The 15,736-nt window shown below is 42.5% G+C and overlaps 2 protein-coding genes across 2 annotated transcripts; both read left to right on the top strand.

Moving 5' to 3' along the window:
• The first annotated feature begins 1,047 nt into the window (after positions 1-1,047).
• LOC147648064 (endogenous retrovirus group K member 8 Gag polyprotein-like) lies at positions 1,048-3,104 on the top strand. The gene is made up of 2 exons (XM_086868232.1): positions 1,048-2,380; positions 3,087-3,104. The coding sequence occupies exons 1-2, from the start codon at positions 1,094-1,096 to the stop codon at positions 3,102-3,104; spliced, it is 1,305 nt and encodes a 434-aa protein (XP_086724358.1). The 5' UTR covers positions 1,048-1,093.
• A 3,189-nt stretch (positions 3,105-6,293) lies between these two features.
• LOC147648063 (syncytin-A-like) lies at positions 6,294-7,832 on the top strand. Its single transcript, XM_086868231.1, has 2 exons — positions 6,294-6,310; positions 6,850-7,832. Exons 1-2 carry the CDS (start codon positions 6,294-6,296, stop codon positions 7,802-7,804), a joined length of 972 nt encoding a protein of 323 aa, XP_086724357.1. The 3' UTR covers positions 7,805-7,832.
• The last annotated feature ends 7,904 nt before the right edge of the window (positions 7,833-15,736 follow it).

Below are 15,736 nucleotides of genomic sequence, written 5' to 3'. Positions count from 1 at the left end.
TCCGAGTATATAAATTTCGGTATTCCTCATACTCTGCATTGAAGTCATCCTTGTAGCGCTGGCGTTGGTCCAAGGAGACTATGGCTACGTATTTTCTAATGGAAAAACCAGACTATTTTTATAGAGGAATGGCTAGAGAGCAAAGGTCATATTCTTATGCAGCAGTTAGCTGGGAAAGAATTAGACAATAGAGTACAGTTGGTGTGAGATGTTGCAAAGTCAGGAAGGCCTTGGTGATAACTGTTAACTGAGAACAGGACGCTGTGATCAGAAGAATGTGAATTCAGCATAGATGAGCGATCACAGGAATGTAGAATTAGGTGGAGTTGACCTTAAATGAAGTATCCAATAATGAGCTTGCTTTTTGCACTATGTATGAGCCTAATTATTGATGCTATATAAGTGGTGTTAGAGTTACCAATAAACGAGACTTGCTGATCATTCATATTGAGTGCTGCATTTCTCCCGCCGAATTCATCAAATGGCGCCCGAACAGGAGGGACCTTTGGAACCTTTGGGACCTTAAGGACTTTTTGGGACATTCAGAGCTTTTTGGGACCTTTGGAACCTTTGGGACCTTTTAAAGGAGTTGGCCACGAGAGCCGGTGACAGGGGACGGGTCCTCCGCAGCAAGGACGGCGAAAAGCAACAGCTGTGCTGCATTCCAGGCAACCTCGGAAGAGGGTCCTGATCACACAGTAGGGTTGCCGCGCCCAGGCGACCTTAGAGGAGAGTCCTGCCGTAATGTGCTGCCGAAACCTTGTAAGGCTGCAACAGTGCTGATGGTAAGATGGAAAGGCAAGCAGCATATGATTTATTTACCTGCTTTTTAGAAAAGCGACAGGTTAAAGATTTTGATTTGCGCAAGGAGCTTCCTGGACTTCTTGCTTATGGGTATGCTCAGGGTTGTTTTCAGAATCCCCATACAGTTCATGAATTAAGTGAGTGGCGAAAACTTGGAGATAAATTGTGGGACGCTAGTTTAGATGATGATAAAGGTGCTAAAAAACTGGGAAAACTGTGGCGGACAGTTCATAATGATCTTTTGCAGTATCAGGCTGAACAGGCAGCTGCCACACAGGCATCTACAGCTATGTCAGAAAACAGACTTTTACAGGGAATTAATGAGTGTCCATTGCCACCCGCCACAAATACAGTAATTTTGAACCCCCCCGCGCAACCACTGACTTCCCCCGCTCAGCCACTGACTCCTGCTCCAGCTGCTAATTCTTTTGTATCATCTCAAATTCCTTCACCTACTAACCCTGATTCTGGAACGGAGCCTTCAGCACCGTTACCATCCTCCCCTATGGGAAATAAATCTGTCTCTGGGGTAGGGCGTGAGTTAAGTGAGGCTATTGCACGGGAAAGAAGAGAAACATGGGCTACGTTAGCACGGAATATTTTGCAAGAGGGAGATAAGGAAATAGCAGACGCTGTATTAGAAGTAGCATGTCCCATAACCTTTGCACCAATGCAAGGGGGAGGAATACAAGCTCAAATTACAGCTTTAGATTGGAAATGGTTATCACAGTTGCGATCTACAGCCAGTCAGTTTGGAGTGACCAGTGAACCGGTTAGACAGATGATTGATTATTTGTGGGGTACACAGATTTTGTTGCCTGCAGATTGTAAGAGTATTATGAAATTGATCCTTAGTCAGCATCAGCAGTTGTTGTTTAATGCACACTGGCAAGCTTATTGTCAAGAAAGTGTAAATGTGCAAAGACAGGCAGGTGATCCACTGCATGGACTAACTTTGGAGGAACTTATGGGACTAGGACCATATAGTCCAGTGGAAGCACAAGCTATTTTGGGACCAGATAAATTGAGAGAAGGTATGCGGTTAGCGCGAGCTGCATTTGATCGGATTAAGGAGCCAGGAGGTATTCCATCTTATATGGGTATTAAGCAAGGGCGAGATGAACCATTTGGAGCATTTATTGATAAAGCGGCTTCAGCTATAGAGCGGGCAGGTGTTCCTGAATATATGAGGGGAGCATTGTTAAAACAATGTGCATTACAAAATTGTAATCCAGCAACCAGGTCAGTTTTAAATTCCCTAAATGCTAACTGGACTATTGAGGAGGCATTAGAGAGGATGTCCAATATACCAGTGGGCTCACAGGCAATGTTAGTCCAGGCAATTAAAGACTTAGCATCTATTCAGAGTCAGGTTTTAGCAGCTCTTGCACCCCTACAAGCGGCTACAACCAACAATGGCAGGATTCCAGCCTCCCGATTCAAATGTTTTCGCTGTGGCAACCTTGGACATATTCGAAAGGAATGTACTGTGTCATCTGTTTGGTGCAATCAGTGTCGGTCCAATGCTCATGCTGATAGTGCTTGCCACCGGCAATCGGGAAACGGGAAAGCCAGCGTGAGAAGCCGCCGTGCCAGGACACAAATAGCAGCTGCCGGAACATCAGTGCAACTTCCCTCCAGCCTGCCACAGCAGGGAGCCTCGGCCTTGACCTGGCAGCCTCAGTGACTGGATTTATTGACATCACAGCCCTACAAGATTCCCACAGGAATTACTGGACCACTGATAATAAATGGAAAAGCTATGGGTGCAATAGTGTTGGCACGTTCATCTGCTAGTTTAATTGGATTGTTTATTTTACCTGGAGTAATTGATGTGGACTATTCTGGTGAAATATATGTCATGGCATATACACTGGCACCACCAGCCAGAATTGATAAGGGACAGCGAATCGCACAATTGGTGCCGCTGCCGCAATATACCCATCAATTGACACCATTGAAAAATCAATCATGGGGTATGGGTGGATTTGGTTCTACAGGAGGACTTACATTACTTACTCTGGACTTAAACACTCGACCCAAGCGAACTGTTGTTCTCAATTATAATGGAGAATCCCACCAATTAGAAGGACTATTGGATACTGGGGCAGACTCAAGTATTGTTGCTCCACAATATTGGCCCCAGGAATGGCCTATGTTGCCTAGTATGGTTACTGTTACAGGGGTGGGAGGTTTAACTTTAGCAAAAAGGTCTCCACAAATCCAGATTCAATTAGATGGGAAGGTCATCAGCTCTATTTTGTCAATTGTTCCATTACCAGACAAGGTTCAATGTCTAATTGGACGAGATATTTTGTCACAACTTGGTGTTGTTTTGACCAATGAGCACCCTTTAGAATAGAGGCCATTGTTTGGACTTTCCCAATCCCACTCAAATGGATAATCCAGGAACCAGTATGGGTTGAACAGTGGCCTTTAAAAAGGGAAAGTCTGCAACAAGCTCATCAATTAGTGCTGGAACAATATCAACAAGGACATTTAAAGTTGTCAACAAGTCCTTGGAATACTCCTATTTTTGTTATAAAAAAGAAATCTGGGAAATATAGATTGCTGCATGACTTACGTGCAATAAATGAACAAATGGAGCCAATGGGGGCGCTACAACCTGGTTTGCCCAATCCTGCAATGTTACCAAAAGATTGGCCCTTGTTAATAATTGATTTAAAGGACTGTTTTTTCACTATCTCACTGCATGAACAGGATACTTGCAGATTTGCTTTTACCTTGCCTTCATTAAATCGAGCAGAACCAGACAAGAGGTTTGAATGGACAGTTTTACCACAAGGTATGCATAATTCTCCTACCTTGTGTCAACTTTATGTTGATAATGCTTTGCAGCCACTACATGCTCGATGGCCTACAACTATTATTTATCACTATATGGATGATATTCTTTTTGCTCAGTCACAACCTTTTGCAGATAAACAAGTTAAGGACATTCAAACACAACTACTTCAGAATGGACTGGTTGTTGCACCTGAGAAAATACAGCAGTCATCCCCATGGAAATATCTCGGGTGGACTTTAACTGAGCAGTATGTTGCCCCTCAGAAACTGTCATTGAACATGTCACTTCATACTGTTCATGATGCTCAGCGATTGCTTGGAGATTTACAATGGCTTAAACCTGTTGTGGGTATTCCTAATGAACTTTTACAATACTTACGACCTTTGTTAAAAGGAACTGATCCTACAGCACCTATACAGATCACCAGTGAACAACAAGAAACTCTCAATAAAATAATGGACTGTATCCAGACAGGTGTTGTTCGTAGGCGAGGTCCAGACTTGGGCATTAATCTTACTGTATGGTTTGGCCCTCAATATCTTATCGGTGCCTTAACGCAGCAACAAAAGAAAACAGGGGAAATATGGGTATTAGAGTGGTTATTGCCACCACTACATCAGAGACATACCTTGATTCAAAAAATTGAAATTTTAGCAAACTTGATAAAACAAGGGAGGAAGCGATTGTGGCAAATTATGGGCACAGATCCAGCTGAAATTCAGATACCAATAAAAAAGGACACTTTGGATTGGTACTTAATTCACAGCTCCACACTGCAGGAAGCATTGCTTAACAATAGTAGTGTGGTCAGTACTGAGGAAGTGCCTCGAATACCACTACGATGGATAGGCCAGCAGAACTGGATTGAAAAGCCCAAACGATCATTTGTGCCATTACCAGAGGCATCAACTGTGTTCACTGATGCTGGAAAGAAATCTCGTACAGCTGCTGCTACATGGCAAAATTCAGAAGGACAATGGAATCATCATATTATTCCAGCTCAAAAGGAGGACACATTACAGACTCTGGAATTAGTTGCTGTTGTTTGGGTTTTGGTGCAGTTTAAGGGTCCTGTTAATGTGGTAACTGATTCTTTATATGTTGCAGGAGTGAGTGAATGTATTGAAAATGCAGACATCAAGGAAGTAAAAAATCCTCGTTTATATGAACTGTTTTTGCAACTTCAAAAAGCAGTAAAGTTGAGGACTGCTGCCTTTGCTATTATCCATATTCGTAGCCACAAATGGGATGTGGGTTTAGGAGAAGGAAATGCTAGGGCAGATCGATTGGTTTCATTGTCACAAAATAGTCCTGTCCCACCACAGACATTAGCTAGAGAAGCTCATGCCATCTTTCATCAAAATGCGAAAGGTCTCCATTGAGAGTTTCAGATATCTTTAGAGGAGGCTCGGGCTATTGTCAAAGCATGTCCTATTTGTAGTTTTCATAATCAAGGTAGTGGATTAGGTCTTGGGGTAAACTCTAGAGGATTACAGGCTAATGAGTTGTGGCAAATGGATGTTACTAATTTTGCAGAGTTTGGGAGAGTTAAGTATGTACATGTCACCATTGATACTTATAGTCATTACATTTGGGCTACAGCTCAATCTGGTGAGAAAGCACGGAATGTTGAGAGACATTTGGCAAGTTGTTTTGCAGTCATGGGAGTTCCACGTTCTATCAAAACAGACAATGGACCTGCTTATTGTAGTAGTAGAATTAAGCAGGTGATGCAATCATGGGGAATCAAACACATAACAGGGATTCCACATTCCCCCACAAGTCAGGCAATAGTGGAACGAGCAAATGGTACCCTAAAACAATATCTGAATAAATTTAGGGAGATCAAAGATCCACAAGAAAGATTATTGCGCTGTTTATTTGTTTTAAATTTTCTGTGTATTTTTGGAAACAGTAATTTGCCTGCAGCAATACGTCATAGTGCACCTGAGGCAGAGAAATCTCAAAGCCCAATATGGGTTCGCTATAAGGATCCAAAAACAGGTCTGTGGGGAGGTCCCAGCAAAGTACTCTATAGGGGACGTGGTTATCTTTGTGTGTCTACCCCCACAGGGCCTGTCTGGGTGCCGAGCCGATGGACTAAACCTGCTGATCCCAGTGATTCACCTTCAGCTGATCCAGAAAATTTAGCAGATACTTCTCGCTCTCTACCATCAATATAGAGACGGGATCTGATGAACTCTCACATGAAAATCTTGTGTACAGTACCGAATTGTGAATGCTATCCTTTTGTATGTTACATTTGTAAAGTGTGTAAAGAAAAGTGGTGGATACATTCTAAGTGGGGTCGATCTCCAAGAGGGATTTGTACAGAGTGTTATAACTTTGAAAGAAATTTAACTGAGATTGCATTACAGGAAGGTGTGCAAACAGGACAATTTGAAAAAGGATCTGATAGATGGTGGGAGATTTGTGCTTTTGGCATAAATCCAGAAAATTATTGTTATCATCCTAATACCCCTTTACCATATATTACTGAAATAAGCACAATACGTTGTCGCAAGGCACTGACACAGGTGAGGTGTGATATTCCAGGGGTAAAAAATAAAAATTGGGAGCAATTCTTAAAACGGCAGTCTCGAGAAAAGGGGTCTTTCCCTGAAAGTTATCCCTGCTGCCGAGAAGATGGAACACCCCGTGGTTCAAAGCAACCGAATCGATGGGCGAGGCAGAGGGGTAAAAGAAAAGGGAAGCAAGATCTCACATGGGATCCAGCCAAGATGCTGGCTGAACTGCCGTAATCCTTTTAAAGTCCTTAAAGGACTACCTCTGATCAGGTTGTTGTTGTGGTTTAGTATAATAGAGGGAAATGAAGGGTTTTTGATTGACATGGATGAAAGACAAAATATGTGGGTAACGTGGGCTAATCAAACTGGACAGGATACTTTTTGCCTTTCAATGGCTACCCCTTCGGATCCTTTTCGAACGTGTTTAGTGGGCGCACCTTTGGATGATTCATTCAATGCCACAATGTTTAAAAACTGGACAAAGAATTGGAAAACACCCAAGGAAGCAAACAAAACATTATGTGAAATTCCACCAGGAAAATTAATGATCAATATCTGTGACACAGGTTTAATCTCAGCAAATCCCATTGGTGCTCAAAATTGGTACATTGCTACAGGTTTAAATGTTACTGGGTCAGAACCACAAGAGTTAAGACTGTTAGGTTCAGCCCCTAGCAACTACTGTTTGGTTTTTGTCAATTTGGCTAGGGACAATTATGCAAAAAGGTCTCATGGGCCAAATGGTACAAATGTTTCCCCACAAAATTTGCTATATTTGCAAAATAATGATACATACTGTGGCAATTGGTCTCACAAAGTAAATTCTAGCAGTACACCTTTACAATTACCACCTGGTATTTTTCTAATCTGTGGAGATCGTGCATGGCAAGGATTGCCAGCAAACCTTTATGGTGGGCCTTGTTATTTTGGGAAATTGACTTTGTTTGCACCCACTATACAGCAACTATTAGGAGCCAATAGAACCAGGTTACAAAAAAAGAGAAGTGTGTTCCAATTGGGGCCAGAATGCAAAGATCAGGTTGAACTTTGGGAACGTCCTACAGTGATTGTGTCATCTATTTTTACACCTGGAGTATCTAGTGCTCAAGCCTTAACACAATTACGACGACTGGCATGCTGGACAGGAAAACAGTTTAATATTACATCAAAGGTTTTGTCTGATTTGCTTTTGGATATGAACAGTGTTAGGCATGCTGTGTTGCAGAATAGAGCTGCTATTGATTTTTTGCTATTAGCACAAGGCCATGGCTGTGAGGATTTTGATGGGATGTGTTGCATGAATCTTTCTGATCATTCAATGTCTATTTATGCTCGTCTTCAACAACTACAGAGCAATATGAAAAAATTAACCATAGAAACAAATCCTTTAGAGGAATGGTTTCAATCCCTAGGTCTCACAGGATGGTTAAAAAATTTGGCACAAATGGCAATTGTTGTTATATTGATCATTGTGATTGTGTTATTGTTTATTCCTTGCATACTGCAATGCTTGCAAAACATGGTAAAAAAGGCTACTTCTACAGTTTTGTTAGTACAAAAAGAAAACAGGGGAATTATAGAGGAATGGCCAGAGAGCAAAGGTCATATTCCCATGCAGCAGTTAGCTGGGAAAGAATTAGACAATAGAGTACAGTTGGTGTGAGATGTTGCAAAAGTCAGGAAGGCCTTGGTGATAACTGTTAACTGAGAACAGGACGCTGTGATCAGAAGAATGTGAATTCAGCATAGATGAGCGATCACAGGAATGTAGAATTAGGTGGAGTTGACCTTAAATGAAGTATCCAATAATGAGCTTGCTTTTTGCACTATGTATGAGCCTAATTATTGATGCTATATAAGTGGTGTTAGAGTTACCAATAAACGAGACTTGCTGATCATTCATATTGAGTGCTGCATTTCTCCCGCCGAACTCATCATATTTTTCTAGGAGTGTATTTTAAGAGAACATTCTGATATGTTTCTATTCCAGAAAGCACACTTGTACTGTTACACCAAGCACGTGGTGAATGTCAAACACAGACCACCAAACTCTCAGTCAGTCACTCTGGGACTCAATGATTATACATACAAGCTGATGTGCTTCAAGAGAATGAAGTCAGGTAGCTCTAAAAATCTGCCACATTTCTATGACACCTAGTAACTACTGTTTTATATTGTAGAGGTTTTCTTCATTAGCAAGTGGATCACATTTAGGAAATATCAGTACTGATTTCCAATGTCAAAGGACTAACAAACACAGCATCTTCAGGGAGAGGAGAAACATTGCCTAATTTTATCTTCTTTCTGGGTAGGAAAACTTTTTCATTTACATTTCTTTTTGAAAATTCATCTGTAATACTATTTTGGCAGGGACTGCATTTCTATTGAGTTGGGTGCAGAGTTGGACTTTTGAGCTTCACTTTTGTCTGTCTAACAGCAAAGCAGAGTTAAGGATAAAATTTCATTTTTCTAGTGAGCAGCAGTTACATCACTGACCATTGAAAAGAGGCACTTGTATTACAGGCACAAGAACAAACTGCAGACTGGTCTGAAACCACAGCTAAACCCCAGACCATATCACCTCTTAAGGAGGACAAAGCTCATTAATGCTTGAAGCCACTGATGGGAGTAAAGCCTTCTTCATTCCCTTCCCCCTCAAATCAACACAAGTGCAGTTCTATCAAACTCATGACACAAATCCAAGATGAAGTGGCAATGAGAATAATAGATATCACTTCAACACTGCCACACCAGTACTTCTGCTCCTCTGGCCCTGAAGACAGGCTTCTTTTTGGATGACAAGAACTCTTTCCTCATGGGAATGAATCCTTCAAAGCATCTGAGATTAATATTTACAAGCAGGAAATCTTTAACAACTTGAAATTCAGTACCAAGACAGACAACCTATATGATTGATGCACCCCAGGCCAGCTGCACCTGACTGGTGTGCTGCATGGTTTTGAAAAGAAAACTGCAGAGGCCTTTCAACATTTTGGGAGGTAGCAGAGAAGCAATAGCCTGGACTACTGGCTTTTGCCCAGGGACATCCCCTAGCAAGAGCCCTACCACAGACCTCCCTCAGCTGCTCCCCTGCAGGGCCCGCCTTGCCCTCAGCCTCCCCACGGAACATCCCTGGCTGTATCCAATATGAGCCAGGGCCCTGCCACGCCTGCTCCAAAGGCCGCAGCTGCCCCAGAGCCCAAGGGCTGCAGGAGGCATGACTGCCCTTGCCAACATCGCAGCTCTGACAGAAGCTGAGAGCAATTCCCACTGCTTTATACCACACACACACACACACACTTTCCCCTCCCCTCCTGCACTGCAAATCCCATGATGGGATGCAGCACCACTGCTGCAGCTGGCCCTGGGCACCTGCACTGCAGCAACAAAGGGCCTTTCCAGGCCTAACCCACCTCGGTGCTCATCTCAGCTCGGAGCCTTGGAGGCCCAGCTAAACCTTCCCCAACTTATCCTTTCCACACAGGAAACAGCTTGACACTGCACCCCACTGAGAGTGGCAAGAGTTAATGGCAATTTTACTCACCTCAAGTCGTCTGGTTGGTTGGCTGTTGCAGAGCATGTAGAGGCAATGGAAGTATCTTTTAGTAGTATCTGGATGGACTTGAACAAGTCCTTTTAGAGCTTCCTTCTCACAGCAAAATACTCTGAAAAAGCTACAACATTTTATCATAGGAGGGCACATGTGATTTTCTCCACAGTAGCCAGTCCCATGGTTTAGAAAGAGGATTCCCACTTTGTTCTACAGGTTCTGCATTGCTACATGGTGTAGCAGAAGTATAAACAGAAGTGTCAAAGGAGTAATAAAACTGGAGAGAAATAGCAATAATCACAGTATGTTCAATATAACTGGAAAGCTTTGGGGTGGGCATTTCATTTCCAAAAGTGCATTTGCTCTCATGGCTCAGTCCACACAAAAGCTTCAGCCTAAGCCCCAACTTGAAACACAGTACAGATTTTTTCAACAGCAGCCGGGCAGAATTTTCTAACAGGCTTCTGGAGAACAATGCTCACATCTTTAGAGACTCAAGCACGAATCTTTCCAAAAGACATCCCAAGGTTTGCAGTTACCATGTGTATGTGCAGAAGAAATGTGCAAAGACCGTCTCAAGGCACCTGTCTCTACAAGCACAGCACCACTTGTAAGAGTGCACACTCTACACATGCCTCCAGGCTAAAAAAACCTTGTCATTTGCAAGTTCAACCTCCAAAAGGGACAAGACATAGATTTAACAAAGCAACTGAACTCTGCCCTAGTGGGTGTGTCCCTGTGATCACAAATCAAGTGCTCCTTTTGGATATTCTGTTTAGCTTTTCAATGCTGTTTTCAGTCTGTACCACTTCTAGACCTATTGAAGAAAGAAATTCTGCAGCTAGGATGGAGAGGAGCTCCCAGGCCACTTCAAACTACAACTCCAGCAAACCACAGTCCAGGTTTTGTAGCTTCCATTGTGTTTCCATGGAAAGGCTGAGTTCAACAAACAACGATGAAATCATTGAGATGCTTACATGTTTCAGTAAACTAGTCTGCAGTAAATGTCTGACAGGTTTCTATCGCCAGCATGCAGACTTGAAAAGCTGCTGATGGAAAAAGTGGTGGCTCAATCGACTGTCTGAGCCAACTGTGTGTTTACTAGAAATCAAATGGAAAGAAAAAATCCATTCCCTGTGACTTTCTAGTGCCTGGCTCTTCCTTTTAACCAGGTTCTCCCAACAGCAATCTATTGGACATTTCTTTCTTCTTGATTGGTTTTGCACTACAGAGGGAGAATTTCTAAAAATTAAGAGTTTTAGATAAGGTTGCAGAAGCACAGATTTCTGGCCTTTGCTGCTGCTGTCTTTTAAACCAAGAGTTACTATGGAATGCAATGGCAGAAAAAAGAGTCTTGGTTTTTCATGACCATCAAGCAAGGAATAATGGTAGAGCAGAAATGTAGAGCAGTGCCTTCATGTATGCAGCCTTCAAAGCTGCCTTTTCAGCAGGTGCAAGAACACAATTATCTACTTGAGAACACTGTCCAAGAAGGATGTTCCCATAAGAGATAAGGCAGCACAAGGGGAATTTAAGAGAAGCACAGATGGCATGAAGGAAAGCACCAAGCCTTGGCCTAACAGTGCTGAAGGTTTGCAATTAGGACACCAGACAAACATTCCACTGGAGAGACTGTGGGTAAGGGAATAAACACTTCCATCACTTCCAGCCCAAGGTGTGGGAACATCTGTGAGCACCCTGTGGATCCAGTATAAAGGTGGTACTTTCAGAGCAACTTGGGAACCCCCACCACCAAGAAGACCAGAGGGAAGAAGGACCAATTGGACAACACAGAATCCAGGTGGTACTGATATCTTCCTACTTAATGTCTTACTCTTCTCCCACCCTGCCTCTCTTCCATAATTTCTTTTTATCTCCCAAGTTTGCATTTCCTGTTAAATAACATTTTTACTATTAACACCGGAAAAGGACTGCATTTGCACCTTAATTTGGGCAGAAGCTTCTCTTAATAAACAAATCTTTACACCACGGTTATCCACCCAGGACTTAGGAAAGGCAGCGCATTAATACCTTCATCGAATTCCCAGGGACACAACTGCTTCAGCCTCCCCAGTTGGTTTTTCTTTCCATTAGAATTGGGGATCTCCTCCTGCACCCCAGAAGGCTCTGGGATGCTAGAACTCTGAAATTTGTCTTGTTCTTGCACCTCACAGGTGCAGGGGGAAACGGAGCCAACACTTGGAGACATGTTCAAAGTGGAAGTGGATGTGGAAGGCAGCAGCAAGGAAGAGAAGTGGCCATCAGCTGCTGGCTGGTTGTAACTGAGCTGGCGAGCAATTCTCTGCTTCTTGCTCATCACAGGACCGCGAAAGTCAGAAGCCAGAGGCCGTTTCTGCAACAATAACAAAAGAACTCATTCATCTATGTCCATACATCTATGGATCTAGTATCTAGATCAAGTTTCTCTCCCATTCTGGAAAAGTAGCATTTCTGAACTGGCAGTGCTTGAAAACACATCTTAACTGAGAACAACATTGAAACCAGGTAGTACTGCAGGCAAATACATTCTCTGTCTCATTTCTTGTTTCACATCTTAAGACTTAGCAAGTCTTTCTCCAAGTTATGGGAGAAAGACACTCCCTTCAGCACCTCTATCAAAGGTTTCCCCAAAGAGGGAGAGGTCTGGTCTGTTTTGTCTAGGTCTCAATTTCCACTAGTACACACCAGGAAGAGACTCAGCTTTTGCTGTCACACACCCACATGATTTACTAAAGAAGCATCTGACTGGCTTCAGGTTTTATGTGGTAAAGACAGGATTAATCTTCACTGCCACAATCTGTCAGTACAAGGTGTGATGGCTGGTTGTGAATTCTCATCAGGCTGAACAAAAATCTCAGTCACATGTAAGGAATTCCTGTGCTTTCAACAAGAGTGACCTTCACTCCAGCAGCCACCCCACACTTTACACTCAAAAGCTCATAGCTAGGAATCTTTACATTTTTATAAGAGTTTCACAAGTGTTGACTAAGGGGCCCTCACTTTTCCTCAGTGCCCTTCAATCATCTCTCAGCACCTCCCAAGGACTTTCTCAAAGGTGCTGGCTCCAAAGCCACAGCACACGGCCACAAGTTCCCCACTCCCACTGCAAACTTCAGGGCCGAGGATGGAGTAGAACAGGACAGCCATGCTGTGCCCAGGCAGAGTGAGACAGGAGAAAAATAAAGGCAGAGAGAGACACAAGAGAGAATATCAAGGGTCTGGAGATCCTGCATTGGTCCTGACATGTGCATAGTCTGGAGCTGGAGTCAACAATGAGAGTGAAAAAGAGAGAGAGAGAGAGAGAGAGGGGAAAGAGAGTGAGAGGGCCCCATCTGCTCCACCATGCTGCAGCCTCTCATGTACAGTAGATTTTTCATGTGCTTCTGTCACACATGCACAGGTAATCCTTAGAGCCCTTCTGCAGAGAATGAGTTGAGGGTGCAAACTGCCTACAGTCATATAGGCTTCTACGCAGACCACACCGGAGTAGTGAGAGACACCATGGCAGAGCTACGAGAAAGGCTGTCTCAACAGAAGGCAGAGAGAGAAGCCCAGCAAAGCTGGTTCCAATCTTGGTTCGACCAATCTCCGTGGCTAACCACCCTGGTGTCTACCCTGATTGGACCAGTTGTGATGATTTTACTTGTGTTAATTTTCGGACCATGAATTTTAAATAAGCTTGTGTCCTTTGTTAAGAGCCGACTAGAAAAAGTTAATATTCGGCTTATAGAAAGGCAATGGATGCTCTGAAAATGCACTTAGTCACTGCATGTGTCTTATATTTACTAATGAAAACTGCAGTATCCATTTTATAAGCTTTTAGCCTTTTAGTTAAGTATAGTGTATCCTATATTTTATTCAAGTTTATACTATCTATTTTTAAAACTTTTATAATATAGATAAGTTAGACAAAGTGTTTAGAGATACGTATATAGAAAATAACATTAGAACTTTTTAAGACTAATACACCTTATATTCTAGCAAATTAGTTATGCATAGATGGGGGAATATGTTGAAGAAAGGGTCTTGCGTTCAGAACACATCGGGTTGTGATGGAAAGATAGAGTCACCCCCCCTTCTCCACATAGTATGGTAATGACTTCTGCAATTAACCAATAGCACCTAGCTGTGATGAAAGCAGATGGGAGTACCATAGTAACCCTAGGTTATAAAATGTCAAATTCTCCTGCAATAAACACCATTTTCGCCATCCATTACATTGATGTCTTGTGGGTAAATGGTCTGAGTGGCCAAGGGGGGCCTCCGTGCTGGCTCTGAACCAGGGTGTTGCCTTGCTTGAAAAGCTACAGTTACACTGGGAAATAATACTTCTACTGATGGAGAAATGAGATTTTAGAATTTTTAATAACTCTTTAAATAATAATTACAATAACTGTTAGATACTCTATTACAAAACAGTGAGAGAATAATGATAAAATAACTACAAGGATAACAAAGGTTAATTGTAAGAGAAATAGACGAGAGTTATTGGAGAGAGTGGTTCATGGTGGCTTTTCATCATCTTGCAGTGGTGCTACTGGACCTTTCAGTTGCCTAGTGTGGGTCCAACATTTCTCTAGTGTCCAGATGGCTGTCTCTGTGGTTAATTGAACTTGGAATGGACCTTCCCATGATGGAGTCAGGGACTTTTCTTTCCATGTTTTAATAAGTACCCAGTCTGCAGGGGAGATGTTATATAGACTGAAGTCTAAAGGAGGATTCTGGGATAAGAGACCTCTTTCCCTGAAGTCATTTAGATTCTGGGCAGTCACTTGAATATATTTTTGCATGTTCACATTCCCACACTCTTTAGCAGTTACCTCATATGGGGTGATTAAGTAGGGTAATGCGTATAACATTTTGTAAGGCGAGCAGCCTAAGTCTGCTCTGGGTTGAGTCTGGATTCTAAGAAGGGCAAGAGGTAGGCACTTTGTCCAAGCCCACTTAGTTTCTAACATTAATTTGGTTAATGTTTTGATGGTCTGGTTCATGCGCTCTACCCTCCCTGCACTTTGAGGATGCCAGGGGTTTTGTAGTTTTCAAGTTATTCCTAATTGCTGAGCTACTTGTTGCAATACTAATGATGTAAAATGGGTACCTTGATCAGAATCAATTTTACTTATAATTCCGTATTTTGGGACTATCTGTTCCAGGATTACCTTACTCACTGTTTGAGCAGTAGCACTGACAGCTGGAAACGCTTCAACCCAGTGGGTAAGGTGATCTACAATTACTAATAAATACTTCCATCTTTGGACCTGGGGCAGTTCAATTTGAATACGTTGGAAGGGTCTAACTGCAATTTCTATTCCCACAGGTCTTGTTTTCCTCATTAATTTCCTACTGACTTTTTGGTATATTATACAACCTTTGTTGTAACTTGGTTAGCTAATTCAGAGATTCCCTGACATCCGGAAGTTCGAAGAAAGTGGTCTGCCACTTTCTAAAGCTTTAGATCCCCAATGTGTGGATTGGTGGAGATTCCATAACATTTCCCTAGTAAGCTCTTTATTTAACATATGGTGGCCATCAGCGAGATGCCTGTCCTGTCCCTCTGGATCTTCTTTCCCATCCAGTGATAAGAGCTTTTGTCTTTCATTGTCTTTAAAAGTAGGGATAGGAAGGGCATTTGGCATGCTCTCAGGTGTATCTTTTTGATGGAAACAGTATATTTCTACTTCAAGAGCATCCTCTTTCACAGGGTGTTTCCTCTGCTTTCTTGGGAATTCCCTTTTTGATGACTCAGAACATGTACTATTGCAATTTCTTCAGGTAACTTAAGTTCTTCCAGAATTTTTAATATGAATTCTTTGTGTAGAATGTCTTTGCCTTTTGATGTCAGAAACCCTCTTGCAGCCCAAAACTTCCCGAATGTGTGGGCTACTCCATATGCATATTTAGAATCTGTATAAATTGTTCCAGTAGCTCAGTCCAGTCTGCGCAATGCCTTTTCCAAGGCATGTAACTTGCATACCTGGGCAGACCAGGAAGGTGGTAATTTTCCTTTTTCTAGCACACATTCTAGCACACACTGTTTTCCATTTA

Source organism: Cyanistes caeruleus, chromosome Z, assembly GCF_971803275.1.
Source record: "Cyanistes caeruleus chromosome Z, bCyaCae1.hap1.1, whole genome shotgun sequence".
Taxonomy (NCBI): domain Eukaryota; kingdom Metazoa; phylum Chordata; class Aves; order Passeriformes; family Paridae; genus Cyanistes; species Cyanistes caeruleus.
This window is presented reverse-complemented; position numbering and strand designations above follow the sequence as displayed.

Coding starts and splice junctions, on each gene's coding strand:
- LOC147648064 (XM_086868232.1), top strand. CDS start 1,094: ATGTCAGAAAACAGACTTTTACAGGGAATTAATGAGTGTCCATTGCCA.